At 36.8% G+C, this 27,918-nt stretch overlaps 1 protein-coding gene across 3 annotated transcripts; it reads right to left on the reverse strand.

Moving 5' to 3' along the window:
- Positions 1 to 20,808: 20,808 nt before the first annotated feature.
- LOC106669568 (lysozyme-like) lies at positions 20,809 to 25,810 on the reverse strand. 3 transcript variants are annotated; one of them, XR_002910906.1, is made up of 5 exons: positions 22,785 to 25,810; positions 22,012 to 22,267; positions 21,158 to 21,246; positions 21,041 to 21,092; positions 20,809 to 20,973 (listed from the first exon to the last, which is right to left on the reverse strand). XR_002910906.1 is itself a non-coding variant. In XM_024230073.1 (5 exons), the coding sequence occupies exons 2-5, from the start codon at positions 22,121 to 22,123 to the stop codon at positions 20,843 to 20,845; spliced, it is 384 nt and encodes a 127-aa protein (XP_024085841.1). In that variant the 5' UTR covers positions 22,124 to 22,135; positions 22,203 to 22,470; the 3' UTR covers positions 20,809 to 20,842. The 3 variants fall into 3 exon arrangements, 2 of the variants coding, with proteins under 2 accessions (XP_024085841.1, XP_014254609.1); XM_024230073.1 differs by lacking the exon at positions 22,785 to 25,810 and having other exon boundaries at positions 22,012 to 22,135; positions 22,203 to 22,470; XM_014399123.2 differs by lacking the exon at positions 22,785 to 25,810 and having other exon boundaries at positions 22,012 to 22,470.
- Positions 25,811 to 27,918: the final 2,108 nt, after the last annotated feature.

The following is a 27,918-nucleotide window of genomic DNA, read 5'->3' on the forward strand; positions in this document are numbered from 1 at the left end:
GTTCCCTTTGCTGATAGTTTTGGGTCAGTCGCTGGATGTTCTCAGCCAACTCCATTAAACCCCCTCGTGGCCGGTGTCCTGGCGGTTCTGTTGAGCCAAAACTGGTTCTAATGGATAGAAAATCGAACTCTTTCTCGATATCGTCTGCAGGGTGATAGACCAAGTAGTTTGGTTGTACAGCCTAGACACACAAGTCAAAAACATACAAATTATCAAGGGAAAGGGTTCAAAATCACAACGCCTCCCGGGGCCCAGGCAAAATTGGAAGTTTTGTTAATTTAAAATTAATAAACATAAATTTGAAGTTAAAAAAGGTTAAGTTAATTATTAAAAGGGTTAATTTACAATTAATAAAGATTCATTTAACATTTAAAAAAATTTGAAATATAAAAACGTTTTTTAAAGGTAAACACCCTTTTTTTTTGCCAACGTTTCGACCTTTATTTGGGTCATATTCAGTGCAGAAAATGTGTTGCTATTCTTGTGGTGTTTGTTTCGTGTGAAATATGAATTTGTATTCTGTAAAAGTTAAAACGTCGACAAAAAAATGAAAAGGTTGCTTATCTAAAATATTTCATTCCTGATCGCTCCTTACTATTTCAGCAAGTTATTGAACAACCAGTCGTTAAATAACACATATTTGAAGCAATGTTAATTTAAAATGTAAAAAAATTAAAATTTAAAGGGTTAATTCGGAGTAAAAAAGCTATATACGGGGTGTCCCAGTTCCTTCTGACGAAACTCAGGGAATCTATTCTACTCTTCGTTTGGAGCAAAAAATGCCCAGGAGAAAATTTTCGGAAAGTTCTCTATTTTGAAGATATCCGTCAATTTAGGTTTAGTTTTTCAACTTTTCACTACCTTACCACATAAAAACGCTTACAACTTCCAAAATGTTGAGACTACGACAAATCCAATCACATCATGTGAAAGAACGCTACATTTGCTGTAAGATACTTCTATTTGCAATAATCTGAATGACATAAAATGTTTGCCAATATCAGTTGGAACATGTCAAAATTACAAAATTCAAAATTTTGGTCATGATTGCACGTTCTACTGAGGTTACAAAAACATACCTACAACTTGTCAAATTTCACAAAAACTTCTTCATCTAATATACTTTACGTTGATATATCCAGGTTTTTAAATAACCTATTTAGTAGAGTTGAAAAATAACAACACTGGAGACATGTGACCCATTTCGAGATATTCGGCCAAAAAGTTGTGATATGCTTGTTCTAATTCGGGCGATTTTTTGAGTCTATTTTCCAGTTTCGTGTAGGAATTGAGCGCAAACGAACGGTTGAAACGGGTTCCCCTGCTCCTGGTCGAAACGGCAAAGAAATCACGTAACGCCCCGTCGGATCACGACGATGAGTCTTCAAAAAATACTCCTCACAAAAATCCTTTTCGGGGTTAGAAATCAGAGTGGGAGGAATCTCTTCCACTTCCCAAAACCGCCGATGACTTTTTTCTAGTCTGAGGGTGGTCATGAGGAGCGAACTGACATTTTCGGTTGATTTAGGCTCGGCTACGGGGCCTAAGATCACCGAACCGAAAACGGTTTTGAATGCGGAGGGGTTACCAGAAATTACGGAGGGGGCAACGTTTTCAAATCGGCTTGGATAAAGATCCGCGCCAATGAGGAAATCCACTGAAGAGGGTTTATAAAAATCAGGGTCGGCCAAACGGAGGGATAGAAATTTTAGTCTAGTTTCCATAGCCAACGGCAAAGTGGGGAGATTGCTAGGCAAAATCAATGCACGAGTTTTCCACAGGGGTCGATTTGATTGAGAGGGCTTGATCGTGCATGATACAGTCTCTAAAGAAGCGGTGTTCGACTCAGAAATCCATTCATTGAGGATTTATTAGTCGGGAGCCCCAATTTATTTACCAAATGTTCGGAAATAACGACACCTGTGAGCCAGAATCTATCACAGCTTTAACGGGTCGGAAGGTACCAAAAGAATCGGCAATGAGAGCTTTTACTGTCCCCAACAGGAGGGGGGTCGGAACGTCAGATGCCCTCGAGGAGCAAACAAAATTAACTGTAGAACTACTAGGGTGATGGTTGGTACAGCAATTCTGTTTGGCGGTTGGAATGCAGGGGTGACGCAGGCGGTACTGCAACAACTCGCGGTGTAAAAGTGTATGACGTAAATTCGAGTTTGAGGCATGTTTTTGTCGAACCGCATTTGCTGCGAAGGTGGTTTCCTAAACAATTAAAACATCTTTTGAGGGATTTGACCGTTTCGTATTTATTTTCGACAGTTTATTGTTGAAATGCGCGACAAGAGGGCAATGAATGTGGTGTTCGACATAAAGGGCATAAAGAAACGGAGGTCGGAGCCGTAATGCCAGGCTTATCAACAAAGTCGTTATTTTTCCGAGCTATCAAAACATGGGACTTTCTCGAATATTCTAATTTTTTGGGGTTGCCGATTTGGAATTAGAGTTAGAGGTTTCCACGTCCTTCACGTAAGCTTCATGGTTTCTACAACGATCGGTAATAAAATCAATGAGGTTTTTATGCGTGGCAGTTGACAGGAATCGAGCTTAGAAACTTTCGTTGAGAAATGGGGTCTTGGTTATGAAAATTTAGATTGAAAATTACAAAATCTGCCAAGTCGGGTAAATTTAAGGACTTAAGTGCGTTTACGGAGTTGCAATGGACTTTTAGAAAATTTTGGTAACTTTTATAAGACTTATCTTGCGGGAACAAAGGTACGAATTTGATTGACGTAAAGATTGGCTAGCCATGTTTTGTTTTGAAATCGAGCCAACCTCGATCGAAACCTTCGACTTCGACGACGAGATCAACTCTGGAACCAACAAAGAGGATCACTTGCCAGTAGTATGTAGGACACTTGGGGCAGACAAACATTACCCCCTCCACTTTCCCGGTTCATGGTGTTTGATGAGCTGGACTTTGACCCTTTAATCTTCCTTGGAGTTGCCCCCCCCCCGCCGATGGTCGTTGGGTCTGATGGGGCCTATTTTAAAATTCGCTAAGGTGGTTTGACGAGGGTTATTTTCACCCTTACTTTTTATATTGTGACGTCACTTTTTTAAATTCATCATGCGGTTTGACGAGGGTTATTTTCACCCTTATTTTTTTCATTGTGACGTCACCACGCCTGTAACTTTCCTGACCAGAACCTACTCTAGTCGAACACCATCGGGTTTGACGAAGGTTATTTCCACCTTTATTTTTTACATTGTGACGTCACTTTTTTTAAAACACCTTGCGGTTTGGCGAGGGTTATTTTCACCCTTATTTTTTACATTGTGACGTCACTTTTTAAAAACCCTTGCGGTTTGACGAGGGTTATTTTCTCCCTTATTTTTTACATTGTGACGTCACTTTTTTAAATTCATCACTTTTTAAAAAAAACACCTTGCCGTTTGACGAGAGTTATTTTCACCCTTATTTTTTACATTGTACAGAATCTACTCTAGTCAAACACGAGGGGGTCGAAGAGATTTGTTTGCACCCTTATTTTTTCCTTGTGACGTCACCACGCCGGTAATCTGACCTCTCTTGTATATTCCTGCATGCCTCGCCCAACCTTGAAACTTGCCGAACATGTTTATGCATGTCTCTTTCGTTACCCCGTTTATCAGTCGGCATAATTTAGAGTATAACCCATTTATTATATTTTAAAGAATAGGGTAAAAATTAAACACAATGTTTCTAATATTTTGAAACATTTATTCATTTATATTTCTACACATTTTATATGCGAGTTTTTTTACAATTAAACAAATTCCAAATCGTATCGTCCTTTATAAATGAGTGAAATTCTTCGCCGATCATCCTCGTTGTCGTTGTGTAAATTTGTCACGTCGTCACCGAATACCACGTTGAACCGTTTAGGGAGAAACACTCGTGTCGACGAAAAATCACCCATGTACGATGGTCCCTGATATTCCAAGTCGGCGATGATAGCTTCCCCGAATTTTGTGTTGATTTTGGACAATCTCCTCATACACGAATCCTACTTTTAGATCGGAGATTCTCCCTATTCTTGAAAATCTTTTAACGTTTATTTCGTTGAGAGCAAGATTCATAGGGTCCATCTGCAGATTAAAAATTTAATCGGTATTTACTCATAAATAAAATCAGAGAACGCAAACCGATTAACCTACCTTGTACTTTGTAGACGTTGTCCTCGGTTGAAAACTGTTGAAGAACAATAGGTAGAATGAGAGATTATAGCCTATCTATTGAATGTCCCCCACCACTCGGACTTTAATGCACGATCGCCGCGCTCTCTGACGGCAAACTTGTGTACCTCGATACCACACAAAGTATTATAGACCGTCCTTTGAATATTGTATTTTTAATTATATCTTATTTATTATTTTTATAAAGATGACTTATTAAATCAGTCGCCGTAATTTAGAGTATTGCATTAATTTTAAATTCATTTTCTCCTCCTCTTTTTTTCAAACCGGGTTGGAACGGTCTTCGCCAGCGTTAAAAAATGAATTTAAAATGAATGCAGACTTCCAGTCAAATTACCTTCTCATAATAATGATAATTTTAAAATATAGAAATCCTTCTGAATAAATTAATCCAAAAACTTTCAAACAAATAAAATAACCCTCTCATAACAAGTAATGTGAAACAAAAACATAACGAAATACTTCTAAATAAATTAACGCGATATACTTTCAGTCAAATAAAATAACCCTCTCATAATAAATAATGAGAAACAAAAACATAACGACATACTTCTAAATAAATGAACGCAATCCCGCGTTAAATAAAAATCTAATTGTCTAGCCGACCTATTTTCGCATGTCCATAAGGTAAGGAGTTATAGTCCTCACACCTATTGTAATTCTTTTCATGAAATTTATTCTGTACAGTTTATTTTCCTGCATCGATACAACATTATGCTGTTGTGTAATTTTAATATTTTTACTTTTTAAAAATGTTTTATTCTCAGACTCTTCGTCAGTCAAAATCATATTTCTAATTACATCAAAATTTACTAGTTGCAGATTCTCCCAATTTAATTTAATTCCCTTTATTTTGCAGACATTTACTATTTTGTTCAATTTTGTACTTTTAACGGAGTAACCATAATTTTTTGGACCACCTGAAGCAAATTCGGTGATAAAACTCCTTCACCGTACTCTTGGAGCTCGTTCGTTAGATCCCCTAAATAATTCCCCACTTGTGGTTCATATTCTGTTGATCGAGGTCTCTTTATATATATAATCGAGTCTCTCTCACCTAATTTTTCCAGGTAGTTGTACAGTATTAGGCGGGCTTGAGTGGTAGTATAAGCAGCAATTGCTACATTCACAATTGGCGATGGCACCATAGTATCTTCCTTATTCTCCCAGTTGACACATATGACATTATCATTGATTTCCTGAATATAATTCACAATGTAGTTGGAATTTGTAAGCATTTCGTATAACAGAGAGGGGTCTTCGATTAAAGTTGTCTTTGTAAAATTGTCTCGTTGGCCGAATTTGCCCCAAAAGGAGTTAAGCATCAACTTTGCTAAAGAGCGTAGTCCCTGATTACTTTTTATGGCGGATTTATTTAACATAATACCTTCAACCATGTAATACGACTGAATGTAGCTTTTCATGCTTATCTCATCCGTTACGGTACTAGGGTAACCTGAAGCTTCTTGTTTTATTACGAAACCCTCATTGCTATTTAAATCGTATTGCGCTCCAGTAATTTTTAGACAATCTTCTTCGCCTACATACAGTGTTGGATGGCCGATTGGGAATTTTCCGTATTTACTAACATAAGGATAGAGGGAGCAGACATCAACATAGTGAATTTCTTCATCATCTCTCGTTTTATAATGAAGACGTGTATTCCCCGTCCGACCCCCGTAAAATGCGTCCCTAGGGAGTAGTGGTTCTTGAGAGAGAATTGTGGGATTTTAAGAAAGTGATTTATAAATTTAGAAAATAACCCGTCTTCTTTTTTCTCTTTGGAGTACTGTACTGTCTTATAATTCCAAATTTCATAAATTTTCGTGATCTTATACCCCAATCTGACTGCTTTTCGTAATTCGTCTGCAACCCATGTGCCATTCAAGCACCTTTGTTGTTCACTATGGGTGCAGGGATTTGAAGAAAGCACATCAGCACACCCGTTGCATAAAACAAAGAGCAGTTTGCATGTTTTTAAATCGGCAAAACAGGGTGATAAAGATCATTAGGTGGTAAGACTGTACATTTAAATATAGTGAACATTCAGAGTTCGATTTGAGCAATTCGCGAAATTCACACTCCCATATGTGGACAATATTGTACCCCATACTTTTTAAATAGTCTAGCCGTTTTAGGGTATCATTATATCTGGTATTCATTGTTTCAGTAGATGCCTTAAATAAGGGTTCATCTCTTCTGTAAGGGTAGCACGGTGGATGACCACGATAAAAACACCCACTGAATTCAAAAACGGTATTAGTTTCTTTATTATACCCATCAACTTTAAATGTCGTAAATGGTATACCGACTTCCCTTCCTCTTCCAGCATGTTGAATTTTAATTTTGCGTTTATTCTCTTCCCAAAGTAACCATTGTATAGCGAGTTTAGATTGTCTTTCGCATAGCCGATACCCATTTCGGGGGATAATTCCTATTGTGTTGGGTTTCAGAAAATTTCGTCGATATGCAAGATTGCATGCTGACGCAATGGTGATACTCTCTGCGAACGGATCGACATTACAATTCTGAATAAAAATACTCAGTCAATTCGTTAGAAAAATTGAAAATATATCCACTAGCTTTTTGTCCATTGTACCAATTAATAAGATTTTCTCTCTCTTTTGGTAACATACTATCGGGGGAATAATATTTAAGATCTGGTAAATCACCGACATATGTGTAATTTTCCCTCCTATTAAATAAATGGGGAAAATACCCTTTTTTAACTGAATCATCCAGGTCAAACGCTATTGGCAATTTACTGAGGGGCATTGGAAAATAATTTAAAGAATCAATTATTTGCAAATTTTTAAATTTTAAACTTAAAATTTTGTTCCCACGCCTAAGGATTTCTGGCAAAATATTATGATCATTTACCAACTCTCTTAAAATAAATTGAGAGTCATAAGCTTGAGCATTATGAGCAATACAAATTATTTTTGTAAAACTTGATCTAGGGAGGAGTAGGTAACCTAGAAATTTTTCTATAGGATTTTCCCAGAAGATATGTTGTCGAACACCACAAGACGATCATATGCTAGTCATATCGTTAGTTAATTCGCAATTGGAACACGATTGCTGTGTTACACATAAATTGGGTTCATGCAGCAACGACCCGTTGGGCAGTATTTTTTCCTGGCGTGATGCAATATCAAAGTATACATACAGAGTTTTAGAACGAGGCGTTCTATTGTCTACCCTAATATAACACAAATGGTCGGCTGTATTGAAAGCTTTACAGATATTGCAAAATGTTTCGCCACATATGTGTGAGTGTTTTCTAGCATATGATTTATATGTTACGTGACAATCTATGCAGCGCTTAACCTTTTCACAGATTGACTTTCCCCCGCTGGAACTAGCTAAATGTGCTTCAAAGTATGGTTTGGGAAAAATCTGTAGCATTCACTACAAAGCCTCCGTGTTTCGTCTTTTTTACATGGTGGTCTCTTATGACAAAGTGAACAGATTTCTGAACATATATGATCTGATCTGGTATTATAAGCTTTATTACATTTCTCGCAAAAATAGCTGCTATTGAATGCAGAAGTAAAGCTCGCAATCACATTAAAATGACGATTTTCGTGTAATAGGTTAATTTTATATTCTGCATTATTATTACTTCCTCTGAATATTATGTTCCGTTTATCGTGTTTAAATTCATACACAGTTATGTTATAATTTTTTAAATAAGACTGAAATTTTTTTAATTCAAGGATTCCCCTCTTCCCCTATTTTTACTTCACATTTCTGCATTAATTTTTTTGCTTTGATCGTTTGATATCTGGAATTGACTCTCCTGACTTTCATAAATTTGGGATCCCTTTTTCCACCAGTCTTCGCCAATATTCGGGCGGTCTTTGCCAAACTACCAAGGCACGGGGTAGGCAAAAAAAATCAGAATTAGTAATACTAATTATGCCTTTTTTCCTAAGGGACATATCATTGAATGAAAAATTTTTCATGTTTACTCTTCCCGTTCCCCTCGGTAACTCCACAGCTGAAGCTGAAATTGTAAAATCATCCGTGTGGGCATCATTGCTCTGAAAAATAGATTCTATCATCTCCCACACACGTCCACCTGTTATCTCATTGGCATTGGTGTAAGGAATCCACCCGTTTTTCGAAATATTATGGCTGCCAAATGTTAAACCTATTTTATCCGACGCTGAAGAATTTGCTATCAAATATCTGATCACGTCTTCAATAGCATTTTTTAACCACATTACATGGTCAACGGTAGGCGATGGAGTGTTTTTTATTTTAAAACATAAAGTTTTTTTACGAAGGCTAAATTTTTTTGTAGAAGTAGTTACTTCGTATAAAATTTCGTAGTTCGATTCATCAAACGATAATTGTTCAGAAAAATCCAACCCACACACTTCTTCGTGAGCCCGTGCATCCAGAGTAAAACCAAAACTTTTGCCACAATGGGCGCAAACGTAGCCAAATAAATGGTCAGACTCTGAGTCCATCATAGTGGTCGTGTCGGGTACAAATTTCGTAGTGGTGGCGGATTCATGGTGTTGGTAGCTTCTTTTTTCCCTTTCTTATTGCCTTTCCTTTTACAATGTTCGTGAGTCTGAACGAGCCAAAATAAGAAACTTTTGAATAAAAAATGTTAGGGTTTGATGTATCCATTTTTAAAACACGAATCGGTCTCGTGGGAATCGAGCATTTGGGTTTGTAAAAATTGGAAAGATGTTCTGTCCAATTTTCAAACTGCATGTCTTTTCCACAGTGAACTACTTTAAATGGGCTAGGCTTCACTCTGCTTTGCAGCAATACTTCCCGCCAATCCTCTGGAATTTCAACATATGATTTAGTGTNTATGATGGGAAACAATTCACCATTGGTGATAGTATATGTTAGGTTGGCCCTTGGGAAACAATTAACTACTACTTACTATACTAACATTTTATTATCCTTAGCGAAATTACATAAATGAATTCTATTTCTTGTCTATTATACGATAATGGTAGACGGGGCTTTCTGTCAAGTGCAGGTTCCAGAATTACACATGAACTTACAGCAAAGGTTAGGGTTCCTATCTACAGATATGTCAATTCCCCAAACTATTCTACGAAGACAGGATTGCCTAAGCTACTCAGCCTGAGAGGGAGAAAACACAAGACACTCACCCAGTATAAGCCAGACGGCCGCGATCATCTTCTTCCCAGCGTTAGAACAAGACTGAATCAACGTCCGTCGTGCGAAATGGGATCCGTCTGTCTCACATTTCTTCCCTCCCAGTCTATACACTTTTTCTACAACTTTAAATTAAACTAAAACTAATTGTCTCTCATATACTACAGTATAGTCACAATGGGAGATAACGAACTAGAGATTGGTGAGAGAAAGGTATATTGCGACCAGGTCTCATGGAATTGATATTCATGAAAAATCCGAATTTGCAAATCGTCGACGAAAGCGACAAAACTCACTACAAACAAATATTACAACATACGAATGCTCATAGAAAAAGATACAGTAGCAGCGGAGACATAAATGCCATTAAATCACATCCGAAATGGCCTCTGATATCCACAATTTTTAAACTTCCTCTCAAAAACCAAAGGCTCATAAGTATCCGCAATCGCCAACTAAGCGGGGTTTCGGAGCGGTAAATATCAATAACTTGATAGAAAGGTTAAAATTTTTATTGGCGTCTCGAGATTGGAACAACCAATCGGAAATCGACTATATCGAACAAAGCCTTCGAAATGCTCGCATAATATTATGAATTCTCCTCATCATCACAATATTGCTCATTATCTCATTGTCTAGCAAACATGACAGAGGTAAAGCGTCAAATAGTAGATGAAATTCATCGGGCAGCTCGAAAAAATTTCCAAAGACGAAAAGTGATTTTGAAAGGAATTGACGATTTGTGGCAAGCGGATCTAATAGAAATGATACCTTACAGTGGAGTAAATAAAGGTTACAAATATATATTGGTCGTAATTGATTGTTTTTCAAAATATATATGGGCGGTTGAAATAAAACAGAAATCGGGCAATGAAATTTGCGATGCGTTCAGAAAAATCTTAAATTCATCAAAAGGTCGAGTACCACGAAATTTTCAAACCGATCGAGGTAAAGAATTTTACAATAAAGGCGCAACATCGCTGTTTAAAAAATTCCGAATAAATCATTATTCCACTTATAGCAACATGAAAGCGTCCATTGTAGAACGGGCGATAAGAACACTGAAAACTATGTTTTGGAAAAAATTTAACCTCTATGGGTCATACGAGTGGCTCTCTTTGATGAAATCTGTCCTCGATGAGTATAACAATAAAAAACACCGTACTATCAAGATGGCATCGGCAGAAGTGAAATCGGGTAAAATCGAAACCCATTTATTAGAAAGCGTGTACGATTCAAAAGAAAACATTCGAAAAAATAAAATAAAATTTAAAACAGGAGATTATGTCAGAATATCAAAGTATAAAGCACAATTCAGTAAAGGGTACACCCCGTCGTGGTCCACGGAAATATTCAAAGTGGATAAAGTGAAAAGAACAAATCCTGTGACGTATATTTTGACGGATTCCACAAGCCAAGAAATTGCGGGTGGATTCTATCAACAGGAAATACAACTAGTCAAATATCCCGATGCCTATTTGGTTGAAAAAGTCGTTAAGAAAAATAAAGGAAAAGCTCTAGTAAAATGGTTGGGGTTTGATGATTCGCACAATAGTTGGGTCGACATGAAAAATTTAAATATATAAAGCATTCGATTTAAAAAAAATTTAAGCAGTTTGCTAGGAGGCGTCAGAGAGTAAACATGGTCCGACGTAAACGTAAATCAAAAAGGATAATTAGTCCTCCGAAGAAAATAGGAGGTTGTAAATTATGCCCCTTGTCGAAGAAAGCCAAAAAGATGTTATATACTTTTCCCAAACGGAGTCTAACAAATTTCGACATTTCTCGAATAGTAAGATCGAAGCGAATTTCCGGATTTCGAGGTGTTTTCATGAGGGACACGCTCCCGAAAAATCCGCGTTCAAAGGAGTGTGGAATATTGAACCTGGACACAAGTTCAGGACCAGGCACTCATTGGGTTTGCTATAGAAAAATTGGTAAATTGGCAAAGTACTTTGATAGCAGTGGTAAAGGAAAACCTCCTCCACAACTTGTAAACTATTTGAAGAATGTCCGTATAACATTGAACAAAAAGAGATATCAATCTTCTAACACTAATATTTGCGGCCATCTTTGTTTATTGTTTTTGCTAAAGCTTATAAAGTAGAGAATATCCAAAAGGAACAGGCAGTATCTTTTTTGATGGCAATGGGGTTAGACTTCAAAAAAGTATATAAAAGGAATACAGACAAACCGAAGTTTAGTATTCTTCGGAAAGTCAACGAGAAAGCACCTCTCGTGTCGAAAGAAAATATTAAATTCTTAAAATCCGCTGGATATAAAGTTTTACCAAAATCGCAATGGAAAAGTTAAACGTGGAAGAACCTCCAAGATTCGATGAGTCTATTGAAGGGATAGAACTACATTCCCATTATCCGTACGCTTCAACGAAATTACAACCAGGTGATGAGATTAGAATCGCCATTTAACAGCAAGATATATACACCTTACCTTGTGAGAGTTTTCTTTATTTGGAGGGGAAATTTTTAAAAGAAGACGGATCAGCGTTACCTATTAACGCAAAATTAACCCAAAATTCTTTTTCTTTCCTGTTTGATGAAATCAGGTATGAAATCTGTGGCACTGAAATCGATAGAATAAAAAACCCCGGTATTTCTAGTACAATAAAGGGTTTGAGTTCAATACAACGAGGTAAAATCGACGAGAACGCCGGTTGGATCTTGCCCAACTCGAAAAATTTAGATCTGGTTTCGACCGAAGGGAATTTCAACGCCTGCATTCCTTTACGATTGTTGCTAGGGTTCATAGAAGATTACCGAAAGGTTGTCATCAACGTTAAACAAGAGCTCGTATTGATTCGATCAAGGAATGATGACAATTGTTACATTTCTACAAAAGCGGACGAGAAAGTAAAAATCGAATTGATTAATCTCTCATGGAGAGTACCTTATATATATCTAAACGAATACCATAGACTTTTAACGTTGAGACATTTGAAAAAGGAGAAAATCATATCGGTACCGTTCAGAAGTTGGGAGCTATACGATTACCCTCTACTTCCTACGACACAAAGACAGCTGTGGGCCGTTAAAACTTCAACTCAATTGGAAAAACCGCGTTTTGTAATTTTAGCATTTCAAACCAAAAGGAAAAATAGTCCGATTATGGATTCCAGTAAATTTGACCATTGCTGTTTGACAAATGTAAAACTTTACTTAAATTCGAAATCTTTTCCGTACGATGATTTGAATGTGAACTTTACCACCAATCAATACGGGATATTATATCACATGTATTCAAACTTTCAAAAGAGTTACTATTCAGAACCTAATCCGTCCCCACTACTTTCTTTGACAGAATTCCTAAATGATGCTCCTATTACAATAATCGATTATTCAAAACAAATAGAATCGATTAAAACTGGACCAGTTGATGTTAGACTTGAATTCGAGGCGAGTAAACCTTTTCCAGCAGAGACTACAGCTTATTGTCTTATCATACACGATAGAATAATAGAGTACAGTCCTTTGTCGAATATCGTCCGACGGATGGTATAAATAATAGTAAACATATCACCTAATGTTCAGTCGTTATTATGACTTCGAATAATGCTTTTGTAGTAGACATTCAATGTTTTGTAGACAACTCAAATGCCTACATTGTAAAAGAAATCTCAATTTTAGATCTTAATTACTTTTCAAGTCAACATTGGGTTTTCAAGCCACCGGAGGAATGCATTCTAAACGAGTCTAGCCTTCGAGTAAATAATTGGTTAAATCGTTACTTCCATAAAATAAATTGGGGAGAAGGGGATGTGGACTATGATCATTTGAATACCATATTACTCCGATATCTTCCTAGATATAAAAGAATAGTCGTCAAAGGTTTACAAAAGAAGCGTTTTCTTTCGAATTATTCTGACAATGTGATAGATCTCGAAGATTTTGGTTGTCCACAAATTGGTATTTTAACAGTAGCGGACCAAGGGACACAATGTTTACTTCATAGTAGGACACCTAGAATGTGCACACATGTTAGGGTGTATGCTCTGGCCAATTGGATTTTTACAAATAGCTTATTAGAAAGATTAATTTAATTTTTTTTGACTCACAGAAGATTTATTTTATTTATTCAAATCAGAAAAATTTTAGTTGTAATTTTTATTTTATTTTAGTTTCTTTTTTATTCTAATATATATATATTTTAATGAAAGAAATTTTTTTTTATAATTTATTAGATTTGGAATAATTTTTGTGTAATGGTATGCATGAATGAAGGTCACTGGCGAGTTTAAAAGCCCGTAAACCCATGTGTAGAAACGTGAAAAAAAGAAGTTATTATTACATCGAAAATTATTTCAAATTTCCTCCTCGTCCTATCTCCACTTTGTCGTAGTGAGGGGGCTTTCACACGAAGAGAGATAGTGGTTGTTTCTTATTTTATTTAACCAAGCTAATAAATTAAAACAAAACAAAAGGAAAAGCCCAGATATGCAAATTATCAGTTGGTGATTATGCATTTGTGAAGAATGAAGAGCGTAATCAAACAAAATTAGACCCAAAATATAAAGGCCCTTTCCAGGTCATTGAAGTATTGGATGGAGACCGCTATGTGCTAAAATCCCTAACGAGCAACAGAACTTATAAATACTCACATGACAGAATTAGAAAAGCCCCACTAGACACTTATGATGCATTGATTTCTGAAGATTCTGAGACTGATGAGAATTAAATTACTGTAAATGATTCTTAGACTAAAAATAGCCAACGTCTGTTGAAATAAATATGGTAACTTGAATCAAGCGTAAAATCTGTTGTCTAAGACGTATATTAACAAGAATAGGAACATGACTGTGATCTGCACACACATACAAAATAAATAATTAAATAAAAATAAAATAAACAACTTATTATTATATTGTTCTAGATTAAGTAACAAATGATGAGACGAGGGAACTCCAAGATGGTAGACATGAGAAATGCGTCAGACATTGCTGTTGATGTGGTACTTTGCGAGGCAAAGTCAGATACCACAGAGGCAGCAATGCGCTTTAAAGGCGTCAGACGTCAGGATGCGTCCAAGAGACGTCAGACATCACTACGCGCCATTGGGCGTCAGACATTACCAGTACGGCTGTGTAACTTTACTTGAGTCAGACATGGCCGAGAGGGTCTTGCTCAACAAAGTCACGTGAACAATAAGTTTTGAGTTTAAATTTTGAGAGTTCCCTGTACTCTCTCTTCCTACATTTTGTTAATTTGTACTGTATTTTGTGTATTGAGTTTATTACGAAAAATTCCATGAATGTTCAAAATGTCGTTTATTTTGTTTGATTGAAGTACACTGTTAAATTCAGACTTTGAGTTGGGTGCAGATTTCATTCCTTTCCTTTTTGACACAACTTCTCTGGTTGTGGTGGTCTCTTCTGCTCTTATGATTTCAGATGCGCTCGTGGACGTCCGCATGTCAGGTTTGGCCGTGTCGATCAAAAGGAATGCAGTGACGTAATCTGACCAACTGTGATGTCGTGACATAGCCAGTCGAGACAACGAGTGGATCAGAAAGACGAAGAACAATAGACAAAGCGAGTCAGTCAGTCAGTCCGTCCGCAGTCGTGCCTTTGTCCTCACCGAGCAAGCATCGTCACATTTGTAGTAAAATAAATAAACAGTGAAACAAACAACCGAAATGGATTATTTCTTTTCCCGTGAGACGGAGAGATTTCTCCAACATATATATTATTCAGGGTGGGCGACCAAGACCCGAGGGGTTAAATGCCTAGACTTGTACCCCATCCCTGCTTTTAACATACTGTTCCTTCTTTCTTTTCAATTTGTTTTATTCTCTCGTTAAAGTTGTGACGCAAAATGCCTCCTACTCCAAAACGGAAAAAACCCGTCCTGACCCTTGGCGAAAGAACAAAATTTTTGGACATGTTACATTTCTTATGCAGGCCAAGCTTTTCTTCAAAACGGCTCAGGGAAATTTTAACCTTGAGGGACCAACTTATTAAAAAAAGCAATTTCGACCCATCTTTAAATCGAAGTTTTAATTTTAAAAGGACGTCGAGGCCGCTTCAAATCCTTATGTGGAATACTTAAGGAAATGAAATAGTGAATGCATCCAAAATCTCCAGAACCTGGGAAAACACAACAACCTGATGATATCTTGGGTGCCAGGGCTCAGGGGAATTTTGGGTAACGAGAAAGCAGACAGTCTGGCCAGAGGAGGATCTGCAAGACCATACATAGGCCCCGAATCTATACTTGGGATAACAAAAACAAATATAGACTCCTCCATCGCAGAATGGATAAAAAAAAAAGCAAATGGAGAACTGGATAAACTCTAGCGGTGCTAGACATAGTAAACTTATGATGAAACAACCCTCAGCAAGACTGGCAAAAGCACTGCTACAATTGGAGATGGCCTAACTCAGAGGAGTGATAGGACTACTAACCGGTCACCGGCATCTGAGAAAACATCTACACAACGTATATACAGCGATGATCCAGATTATGTAATGAGGAGGAGGAAATAGCCACTGATATCATCTTCGAATGCGAAGCAACAGCTCAATGGAGATTTAACCTAACGTACGGAAAAAACTTAGGGAATCAAATTGCAGCAGCGGCAGTCAATGACCTGATACTTGTCACGACTCAGGAGATCGCGCGACACGGGAACCGTGGAAGTGGGGGCGTGTCCCCCCTTTTTCAGCGGGAAAGGAGACTCCGCCGCAATTGGCCAATTAGTGTTAGATGCGCCAAGGAGTTGTCGGAGAAAGACCTGCTGCGGAGGAGACCCAGTTGAGTGCAGGGTTTAAAACAAATCAAGGTATTTCTGCTATTGCCGAAGAAAAAAAATAAAGCAAATAAAAATGATAATGAAAGTAAATTAATTCAACTAAAATTAAAATAAAATAAAAAAGTTGAAATTAAGCAATAACAGGGCCCTCCGCCTAATTTCTCTGAAATGCTCTTCAAAGGCCGTTTGATGAGATTCTACATCCAAACCGAATTTAGGATTTTCCAATTTACTATTGAATGCAATGATATCATTCTGGACTGTTTCCACTCTTTCCTCTAAATAATCTAGTTTTTCATACATCGCTTTGTGTTCATAGATATTTTCAGCTGTAAGATTCTTAAAGGTATCGGCATAAAACTTTACTCTCGTAAAAAGTTGGTCCCTTTTACCTTTTAATTTTTCATAAAGTTGCCTATCCTTTTCCGATATGTCGATCATTTTAAGCGACTCGAAATTGTAGATCTATAATAAGAGAAGAATGATCAGAAAGAGAAACCAACAAATTTAAATTACGTCCAATTTAAATTAAATTTAAACTATATATATTTTTAAACCTTTAGGGATTAATTCAAAGAAGTCTCTTCTGTAAACAAGGGATTAGCACTTGAGTCTCACCTTATCTCGAGATTGAATCACAGCTAAAATGGCCGCATGAACATTTAAACAAAAAAAAATTATCCAGAGGCCGATTTAGACCTATCCGGCCCGGAGGACCAATATTTCGGCTATTGCCGAAGAAAAAAAAAATAAAGCAAATAAAAATGACAATGAAATGAAAATAAATTAATTCAACTAAAATTAAAATAAAATAAAAAAGTTGAAATTAAGCAATAACTTTGAATCTTTGCAAGGAACCAATTAGTCACAATGAAGAGCAAAAGTAAACGTGTACTTACCACCAGTCACGAGTCGCCCTCGTCGGAAGAATCGGCCTCCGCGTCGAGCTCGAGCGGGCCTCAGCCAGAAGCAACGTGTTTTGCAAATCGTGATGGTTTCCAGCCAGTCTTCTCGGCCCCCTTTTTGTGACCAATATTGGCTACTTGCACGGACTCGTTTGATGAAGAAATAAAATAAAAATAAAACTTAAGAATAACGGAGACAAACGTAAGAGTCTAGGGAACGGAAGATGTACAGCCTTCTCTCATGCCTTGAGAACAACAACTGGCTTAACCGAGACCCCCCTCTTTAAGATCAACGGTCACCTTTAACTGTGATTCAAATTAAATTACTTAGTGGCGTAAACACAAGGCATCTTTTGAAAATATTTGTTTCTTACAATTGTAATAATTTCATTTCTAACAATATAGAATTACTTTTAGTTTTAACATTTTAATTAAAATCCCTAAATCCGTATTTTTCGTGTATCGTACCTTCTTTTCCACTGTCTCGTAAAAGCGAGACGAGGAGGTCGTACCATACTTCTAAGAAGAAGGATTGAGTCTATTGACTGAACTAAGGAACTAGGAAGCCAGAAGGCTGCAGTGCCTGGGGAGTGCAAACCCGCTTCCTAGTATCCTTCTTCACCACACCATAAGGAAATGAATTATTTGGCGAAAAGCGAACTAATAAGTTATTTCTTTCCTTGCATATCAAAAAAATACGAACAATTAACACGTACAAACATTTATTTGTTTGTATATTTTAAATAAAAAGTTTATTTTAAATAAATTGTTTTTTAGTTCTAAATTGTACCTCAATTTTTGGCGTCATGGAACTTAGCCCTCCTTATACCATAGGAAAATAAACTCAGCATTCACGGATTTAACTTTCACGGCACTTTTCTGGAACCAAACACCCGCGAATGATTTTTCTTCTTTTTCCAATATTTTATGTATTGATACGAAGCCCTACTCGTCACGTTTATATCAAATAAAAGATATTATATATATAAAGATATATAAAGTGAAAAGCGGGAGAAAAGAAAAAAAAGAAATATTGACAAAATCTGGCTGTGGTACACTTGTGTTTGAACAGGAAAATAAATTTTCATTTCTGATTTCAACAATGGATGAATATTTGAGTTTCATTTTTTTTAATAATGCAAAGTACTTTCAAAGTGTGACAAAACTATAGGACGTTACATTAAAAAAAAATTAATCTCCACATCGGCTGAAATGCATCACCTTATTAAAATTTTAAATTTCCTGTAATTCTACCTGCCAAATTACCTGCAGAACTACTAACTATTTTTCCACCATTTACTAAATTTCGTTGCAGTTATAAGAAAACAAAAAATATATGCCATAATTTTCAATATTAATCGAACTCTTGAATTTTTTTGATTTCTTATTTTAAACCAACATTTTTCGGTGAATGATAAGCAATAAAATTAAAAGAAGTGTTGCTCATAAAAGCAGGAGTGAAGTGAGCTTAGCCACAATTCTTCCTCAACCAGGCATAATAGACTTTTGCATATTTCCTATCATTCTATTAACCATAGTTAAAATACTCCTATTTTCTTCTTTTTCTTCATTCTACAGTCAAGTGTGCAGATATGTTAAATCTTGAATTATACTTTAAGTTAAACTATCTTTCATTATTTTTATAACAATAAAATGTTTTTATCAATAACATCAATGAATGTGATCGTTTTTTTAAGGTATATTTGTATGAAACATTCATTGTTTAATATAGTTAAGAAATTTTTTCTTTGTTTTCTTAGCTTTGCTTTTTATATTGTAATGTTTTATGTGTTAGCATAATCTAATTTTTTATTCGCAGAAACGGTGTATAAAGAAGCGGATTATAGTGGTTTCGTTCATACGACCATGTAAGTATAGATGTGAAGTAGATATTTTTATTCAGAGAAGATCAAATTTTTTTATCTGATTTGTTCCAGGGACTCCCTCAAATGTATTCTTGTTATTTTTACCGTTCTTGCTGTCATAGCGGAATCGAAGATATACGGAAAATGTGAATTTGCGGAGGTGAAAAAGCACAAGACGCCAGGAAGTTGTAAGTTTTTCTACATTTATCCATATTTTCTCAACTTGATATGTCTGTATACATATTATATTCAAAAACAATACAATTACAAAACATAAACTTCCCGAAATATGAGTTGTGAGATTTCGTCGTGTTGTATGCGGGGTGATGGAATTTGGCTGTTTATCGATTTTGGTTTTGTTAATCCTTGCTGAGTTTCGGTATTTCGCCATCTTTAACGTGTCTGTCCACTGAATGCATATCGAAATAAATTACCTAACAAGCCAGCCGGATGATTACCTTTAATCCAAAGGAATGACTAATAAGGTGACCACCAGGTTGGTGTGATACGGATTTGGGCCATTTTTTTTTTTTTTTGGTGATACTCCACTCCAAAATATCGGACACGTATACGCCACTTCTTGTGAATAGGCCCTGATTTCCCCAAAATAATTTTTTTAAATTGAATTTTCCGTTTTTTAATATTTTTATTTTGCCGTTTCACTTGCTCGATTCAATATGTGAATATAACATTTTACAACATTTTTTATGCAGTTTGTAATAAAAATATAGAGAAAAGCTATGGAAGTTCATCGATTCCAACAAACCAAATATTGTTCGAGTAAATTAGGTCATNTATATATGTCGGGGAAGGAAAACGTCAGTGCACCGCGGGAATGACGTCAACAGTAAGAAGAAAAGAAATTCTGAAGGAGGGGAGAGAACAGAAGTGAAGAGAGAGAGGAGCGTCATTCCAAATCCGTTGGGAGTAGCTGGAAGTTGTTTTCCATCCTTGTGTCAAGTTTTAAGAGTTTAATTTCTAAAAGAAAAATAATAAATTGTGTGTAAAGTACATTAAATAGTTTTTTTCAATGAGTTCCGAAATCGAGGAGGGAGAAATCCCGTCTGCGGAGCCCTCAACCCGTTCTTCGCCGAAATATATTTGGTAACCAAGTGGCTTGGAATGCCGTAAGCCACGGCCCTCCACACGTGGGGACTGGACGGTCCAGGCCCACTCCGCTACCGATTACCTCGTGAGTTGTACTGTTTTGTTAGTAGTAATACTTGCCTTATTACCTTATTTTGTGTTATTTTCTATTTTCCTTTTGTAACTATTTTTCTTGCTGATACGCGAACCCTACCTCGCCTACGCTGGCTGGTCGTGGGCACTAATCTTTTCTTTTATGACTTAAACTAAATCGAGTCCTTTTCTCTTTCTCATTTCTTTGATTTATGCCTGGCGTCCAAGTTTGTTAAAATTAATTTAGTTAGCTTTTTAAATGTATTCCTTATGCGGTATACACATTATTGGTTTGAAAGTATTAATTTTAATAACACAAAAATTAATTTATTTCATGCAATCCTAGGTGTAAATGTTTTCATGTGAATTTTCTGTTTCTTTATATATTAATTACAATTTATATTAACACTTTTTAAAATTTAATCATTATCCTTATTTAATCTTATCAACAGATCGACGACACTGTAAGTCTTTTTTAAATCAATTATTTTTTTTACACATCATTTCAGGTATTCGTCCACCTGAACACCTCGACTTGAAGAGGTAACTTCAATCAAAGTGCAGTCAAAAGACGTGTGCTGTTTCAGTGGGTGCATCCCTACACGTACTTGCCTTTCCATTCTTATAATTAATTGTTGTTGCACAATAGAATTATAGTTGAAGAGGGAAGAAAAAAATTATGAATTATTATTGTTTTCTTTCATATTAAACTTACAGTTCATATTAAAATTACAGTACAATGAAACAGAGTCTCATCGATATTTCATCGTTTTGGCAATGTTTATTTCAAGAGCAGTTCAACACATACTTGTCTTTGCATTCTTTCTCCCAAACAGGCCATCTGCCGAATTTAAATTTTTTGTAGATGAAATATGCGCAGTGGAACGCCGGTGCAACGTCATCTGCTAGCATAACTTCTGTCGGCGAAAACAACCATTTGTGAACAGTAATTCTTTCAAAATATTTTCTCGGCTCGATACTTACCCTCGCAATTAATTCGGCAAAAGTTCCTTACACCGCACATTTCGTTAGATATCTAAATGGATAAAATTAATTAAAACATTATTGTAGCGTATTAACACTATAGAGTATAAGTTATACCCCGAAAAGGCCGTTGTAAACCAGCCCTCCGTGTGCTGTTTCTCCAAAGAATGAGTCCCATTTACTTGCATGTTCTGCGATGCAAACCCCTTAAACAAATTAAAACTATCAAAGCAAGGATATAATGAAACGACGTCATTAAATATTAAATGATGTACGCTTGTTAGTTTAAAAAATTTTCATGTAGAACATACATGAGGAATTTGGTGGTTACCGATCATTTTGGTCTGTCTATCCTAACTTGAGTGGTCCCATGGCATTTCGCCTTATTCAATGTTGGGTTTTACAAAGGGACGACCAGGTCGGTGTGTCACGGATTTGGACCAAACCTTTTTTGGTGATTCTACACTCCAAAATATTGGACACGATCCGCCACTTCTTGTGAATAAGTGCTTTGGACAATCATTTTATTCATCATCTCATTTTACGCGCTTGTACGCTTGTAATTTTCCTATTTAAAATCTTTTAGCCGTTTTTGACTTAAAGCCGTTTCAGTCAGATGTTCCGATAACGATTTCTTAAAAATCAGAAAAAATTTAGAGGTTAAAAAAAGAGATAAATTTAAATTCAAAGAAAAATCTATATTTGGGCGTCTCTATAGGTAATAAAATGAAATTAAATATTACTTTTAAGAAAAAAAATATGACCTAGTTTACTTGAACAATATTTGGTTTTATAAATTTTTTGGTTATTCATAAACTTTCATAGCTTTTTCTATACGGTTATTGCAATCTAAAATGATGTATTTACATAGTTGATCTGAGCAAGCAGAACGGCAAAATGAAAATTTTAAAAATATATCAAGTTGAGAAAATGTAGATACGCCGAATAAAATGAAAATGTAGAAAACTTACAATCCGATACGTTTGCTGGCATGTTGCGTTTTTCACCTCCGTCACAAATTGACATTGTGTGTATTTTATCGATTCCGCTGTGACAAGAACGGCAAGAATAACAAGAATACATTTGAGGGAGTCCCTGGAACGAATCAGATTAAAATTTGATCTTCTCTGAATAAAAATATCTATTTCACAGCTATACTTACATGGTCGTATGAACGAAACCTCTTTAATCGGCATCGTGATCACTCGCTTCTTTTATACGCCGTTTCTGTCAATAAAAAATTAAAAAATGCCTACAACGTGGAACCGGCACATTTGTGTTTCGTCATTTATGTTTACTCTTAAGCAGATGCCGCTGAATCGAATTTAAAAAAAAATAAATCATAACGATCATAATGTAATCATCATTACATTGATAGGCTAATTTTTTTGGGTCTGGAACTTCGCCCTTTTTTCACGGTTAGGTTTTTGGTAGGATAGTCTTCTTAAGACATTTTTTAATTAAACAATCAACTATTGAACCCTGTTTTATTTTATTACAAGGTTAAAGTTTAATAATCTTTTTTTTCAGCATTGGACTTTTATCCATAGCCATTTGTTAAAGTAAGAGTAACACCTAGCACACAGTGTTCTAGTTTAATATAACAAGCTCTGTTTGTACGTTGTTGTTACAGCCAATGCCGTGGGAGGAAAGAAAAAAATTTTTTTTTTTAAATTAATGAAACGTTAATAAAATAAATTTAAGAAAAATTCTAAATTAAAATAAATTTTAACAAGGGACTAACCACCTTCCTTCAGATGACGGCTGCAAGAAGCGTAGAGAGCTCGGGCCCGACTCCTCTGACCTCGCCGCAGAATATCAGATGATTTCAGGTGGAAGAGATCGATGTAGAAGCAGGTTTTTTTGGTTTTCGACCGAGAAATCTCATAACATCAAAAAAACAAACAGAAAATGAAAAGGACCTTTCCAAAACTATAATTCAGCTATGTACAACGAAGTAGGGTGATTATTCAGAGGAAGGGAGAGAAATCAATGCGCGTACTGGTCGGACATAATAACCGGCAGACGTACGAACAGTTGCTACGCGGGTTACTCCATCAGCGCCAGGGTGAACCGCCTGAACACGACCGATGGGCCATGATAGTGGGGACGTCCCTACTCCACGCAAGAAAACTACATCACCAACCTTTAGTGAAAGGGACGACCGATGCCACTTTTTCCTCTGAATCAACGCGTTCAAATATTCGTTGGACCAGCGGCGCCGAAACACTTGGAGAAGTTGCCTTAAATGATGCTATCGGGAAATAGGTCGTAATTCGTCAGCCATATGCCGCTCTGGAGTCGAGAGGGGAGATGTAGCGAGCAAAAAATGGGTGGGACTCAGCTAGTCTGGATCATCTCCAACCCCGGGCATAGTGGAGCAGAGGGGGCGACTATTTAGAACCGCCTCAATTCTAGCAAACAGAGTACTGTACTCCTCAAAAGTCTGGGTTCTATCCCCAACAAGACGATATAAAAGCCTTTTGGCGGACGCTTGCCAGAGACCGCCGAAATGAGACGCAGCAGGAGAGTTAAAATGCCACTGAATGTTTTTTTGGGAAGCGTGTGTGAAGATGGCCTCTTTGGTGTCTTCTAGAAATGAGCAGACTTCCTTGAGAGAGCGTGCGGCTCCGCAATAGTTTCTTCCGCAGTCGGAATAAATTGCGCCGGGTAAGCCACGCCGAGAAACGAAGCGGTCAAAGCAAGCAAGAAAGGCTTCAGTCGAGAGATCGGTAACCTTTTCCAAATGCACAGCTTTGGTCACCATGCATAAAAAGATGCACAAGCAACCCTTAGAGATGGCCGTTCTACGGCGATTAGATTCTTTCACGGCGAAAGGCCCGGTAAAATCAGTGCCTACTGAATGGAAGAAACGCACGGGACGTAACCTACTAAGCGGTAGGTCTGCCATTCGAGGGGAGGGAGATTGCGCACGAAATTTGTGGCAAGTGAGACATCCATTTATACGTTTTCTAACTAAGCTTCGAAGCGAAATTATCCAAAACTTTCGCCTTATCAGGGATTGAACTGTCATAGGACCGGAGTGAAGCGAGGCGAAGAAAATGCGCATTTTTGGGGAGAATTGAGGGATGCCTAGAGAGAAAAGGGAGTAAGGAATGACGCAACCGACCGCCCACCCTGAGGATCCCCCTTTTATCAATGAAGGGATTAAGCGAAAGCAAGGTAGCGGCTGGCTTGCCATTAGAGAGTAATTCCATTTCATTTTTGTAGTAGAAGAGTTGAGTAAATTTTACTATGCAAAGTAGGGCCTCATCGAGCTCATGTACCGTTAATGGGCCGATCGTGCGGTCATTGATTGAAGTCCGATCAGCAGTCTCAACCAGACGACTATCATGACAAAACCTTAAAACGTATGGCACTACTCGCTGAAGTGTGGATAATTGGGAAAATTTGTTGAAATATTCAACAAATTCATCTACATTTTTTATGGAAGACATAACTAGGCAAATGGGTTTTAATTCGTCGAGTTCGTCAATCGAGAGGGGCTCAAAAGAAGACCGGTAATTTGCGGGAAGTTTAACAAAAGTGGAGGACCTTCCAACCAGAGGCGGTTCATAACTAACTCACTAGGGAATAGCCCACGCGACGCACAGTCAACAGGATTTTCACCAGAGGCATATGTTTCCATTCTGATGGCTGGGAGGATTCGAGTATTTCTACTACCCTATGAGCGACGAATGTTTTAAGGCGATAAGGAGGTGTTGCCAGCCAAGCTAGCACAATTCGTGAATCGGTGAAGAATGTTCGGGAGGCTAAGGATATTTCCAACTCAGGTAAAGTCTTACGATTCCTAGAAAGGAGCAACGCTGCGCAAAGTTCAAGTCGGGGTACAGATAGGGTTTTTAAGGGCGCGATCTTACTTTTCACCTTCAGGAAAGAGACGTGAGAATTTTCCCTTGTCTGGAACAAGAGAAAGAGTACAGCAGCATAACATCTTTCAGAGGCATCGCAAAAGCCTACGAGATGACAAAACAAATGCGAATGGCCGAAAGCTCTGGGAATTACAAATTTTCTAAGTTCTGAAATCTGTGATACAAAGTTCTGCCAAACTTGGAGCAGTTCTCCTTGAATAGATTGGTCCCAATCCACTCGAGCAATCCAAAGCTGCTGCAGAAAATACTTGATCCCAAATGTGGTTGGGGTCAAAAATCCAAGCGGATCATAAATTCTGGCGACATAAGAGAGATCGCTTTGTTGTGACACCTTCAAAGGGAGAAACTTGAAACCCAAATGAATCAGATTTCGGATTCCAATTTAAGCCAAGTATCCTTATGCAACTTTCATCCTTTGCAAAGCTAATAGGCATTTCAAGGTGGTCCGGGGGCAATCCGATTAGCACCGAGCAATCATTGCTTGACCATTTTCTGAGCTCAAAGCCACCTTTAAAAAGCAGATCCTTCAATTGTGCCATGAGCTCACGAGCTTGTTCTGAATTTGATGCCCCAGTGATAACGTCATCAATGTAAGTGTGCTTACCTAAAGCAACACTCGCCATGGGATAAGGTTTCAATTAAGGATAATCATTAATCATTAGACATGACTAATTTTTGCCCAACACTGCCTAGGATGACTAATATTATACGATTTAGTCTTTAAATTTACCCTACATTTTTTTAACCTTTCAAATAAAGCTGATTGTATACATGAAATGCCCGCACCAGTATCATTTAAACTTAAGACTTTTAAATTATTAATTTCTGTTTGAATGTGATTATTAAATTTGTTGCACTTTGATTTATTTTGATCTGTTTTTAGATTAACACCGTAGATCGTGTAATCTAGTTTTCTTTATGCTGCACGTTTTTCGATTTCTGGTTGCGTGATGAATGGAACCGTTCGGATTGACTGTTACTACTTTTTGATTGATTGCTATCAATTGACTCCGAAGATCCCGCAAAAGGTAAATCTTTATCAAAATTACTTGACTTTTGCCTTACTTTACAAGTGATCTGATTTATTCATGTTGTATATTCATGTTCTCCGAGCCTTTGTTTATAGCTGCCGGGAGGATTAGTTCCGGTGTCGGTGCGGCTTTGATAATTGTTGCTGTAATTGTTGTTTCTTTAATTCTTTGGGTACGAATATGAATATTTTGACCGATCATTATAACTAAATTTCTTATTATATTTTTCACAAGATTCATTTATTCGAAATTTATATTTGCCGTTTTCAGATTTATGTTCGAAAAATTCCTTTTGAGCTGATACTTCCAAACGCTCTACATGTAAAATGATATCGTCCAATTGCTTTAGATTAATGGGTTTTTCGGTAAATTGGAAACGGGCTCATGTACTTAAATTTACATCCGAAAGTACTATTTCTAAAATCTCATTATCCGTGTAGTTTCCTAAAATCTGAGCTGATCGTTTGACGTCATAAACGTACTCTCTAAAACATTCCTTACTATCCTGGGCCCTTAAAACTTTTCGAGATATTAAAAAGGTCCGAGTTCGGACATTAACTAATTGATTAATTAAATATCCCGAAACCTGATCAAAGGTGAATTTTTCAGTATTCATAACCATGAAAGTTGCGATAAAATTGAGTTCGCTTGTTTTGTTACACGCTCCTAAACATTTCGTCAAAATATTGGGAGTTATTTTGGTTTAGATCGTATAAATTTTCCAAAAAGGACATTATGGCTCAGGGATCATTTGTTTTGAGGTGCGGTATATTTTTTATTGCATCGTCTAAATATGTAGGGATTTTTTTGGGGGTAATTCATGCATCGTAGTTACATTTTCTTGGGTCAATTCTAGGATTGACCTCGCTGTGGAAGGTGTCGTTTCTGAGCCTGTAAAATCATTTGTGGTCGCGTTTTCTTTAGGGGCTTATTTTATTTGAGCCGACAAAGCATTAAGTTTTTGGGCCAGCTCCTGTACTTGGCTTTGTAGAACACTATTTGCCATGTTTAGCTTATTAACCTGTTCTTTTGACTGAGCTAAGGCAACTGTTAATTCTTTTATCTGTATTTTAGAATTTTCTGCCGATGTCATACATCGTTCACATTTCCATATCGCTCTCCTATCCTGACTCAATTTAATAAAATTTTCGCCAGATTTCAAGTTGTCACAAATAAAATGATAAATATTTTTACAGATAGAACATATTGTCGCTTGGTCTGGGGCAGCCGAATTTTTACAGGCAAAACAACTTTCTATAGTTAAGGTAGACTTTATTTTGTCCAAGCTTTCTGACGACATGATCGGGATGAAAGATAAAATTAAATTTGTTTTCTTCCAGAAAATTAAAAAAAAAAATATTTTAAGCAATGAATATTTCAGCCCTAACGCGTGTATTTGTAGGGTCCAAAATCCGTGAAGATAAATCGTCATAAACGAGTTGTTTTTTTGCGGAGAGACTGCAGTTTTCCCCGAAATAAAAAATTCATGCAAGATTAAGAAAATATCATTTTGAAAAACTATTAGTAACATAAAATAATTTCTTATAACACATAAAATTGAAAATACACTATTAGGATTAATGGATAAACTAAAAAAAAATTCTTTCAGGAAAAATGGATCGATCGAGGATCGCTCTGCTACCAGGTGGTACGACCTCCTCGTCTCGCTCTTACGAGACGGTGGAAAAGAAGGTACGGTACACGAAAATTACGGAATTAGGGATTTTAATTAAAATGTTCAAACTAAAAGTAATTCTATATTGTTAGAAATGAAATTATTATAATTATAAGAAACAAATATTTTCAAAGTATGCCTTGATTTGTTTTATTTTTATTACCCTGCAATCAACTGGGTCTCCTCCGCAGCAGATCTTTCTCCGACAACGTCCTTGGCCAATTTGCGGTGGTCTCCTTTCCCGCTGAAAAAGGGGGGGACAAGCCCCCACTTCCACGG

The sequence above is a fragment of the Cimex lectularius genome, unplaced genomic scaffold (genome assembly GCF_000648675.2).
Source record: "Cimex lectularius strain Harlan isolate CLEC.00 unplaced genomic scaffold, Clec_2.1 scaffold337, whole genome shotgun sequence".
Taxonomy (NCBI): Eukaryota; Metazoa; Arthropoda; class Insecta; order Hemiptera; family Cimicidae; genus Cimex; species Cimex lectularius.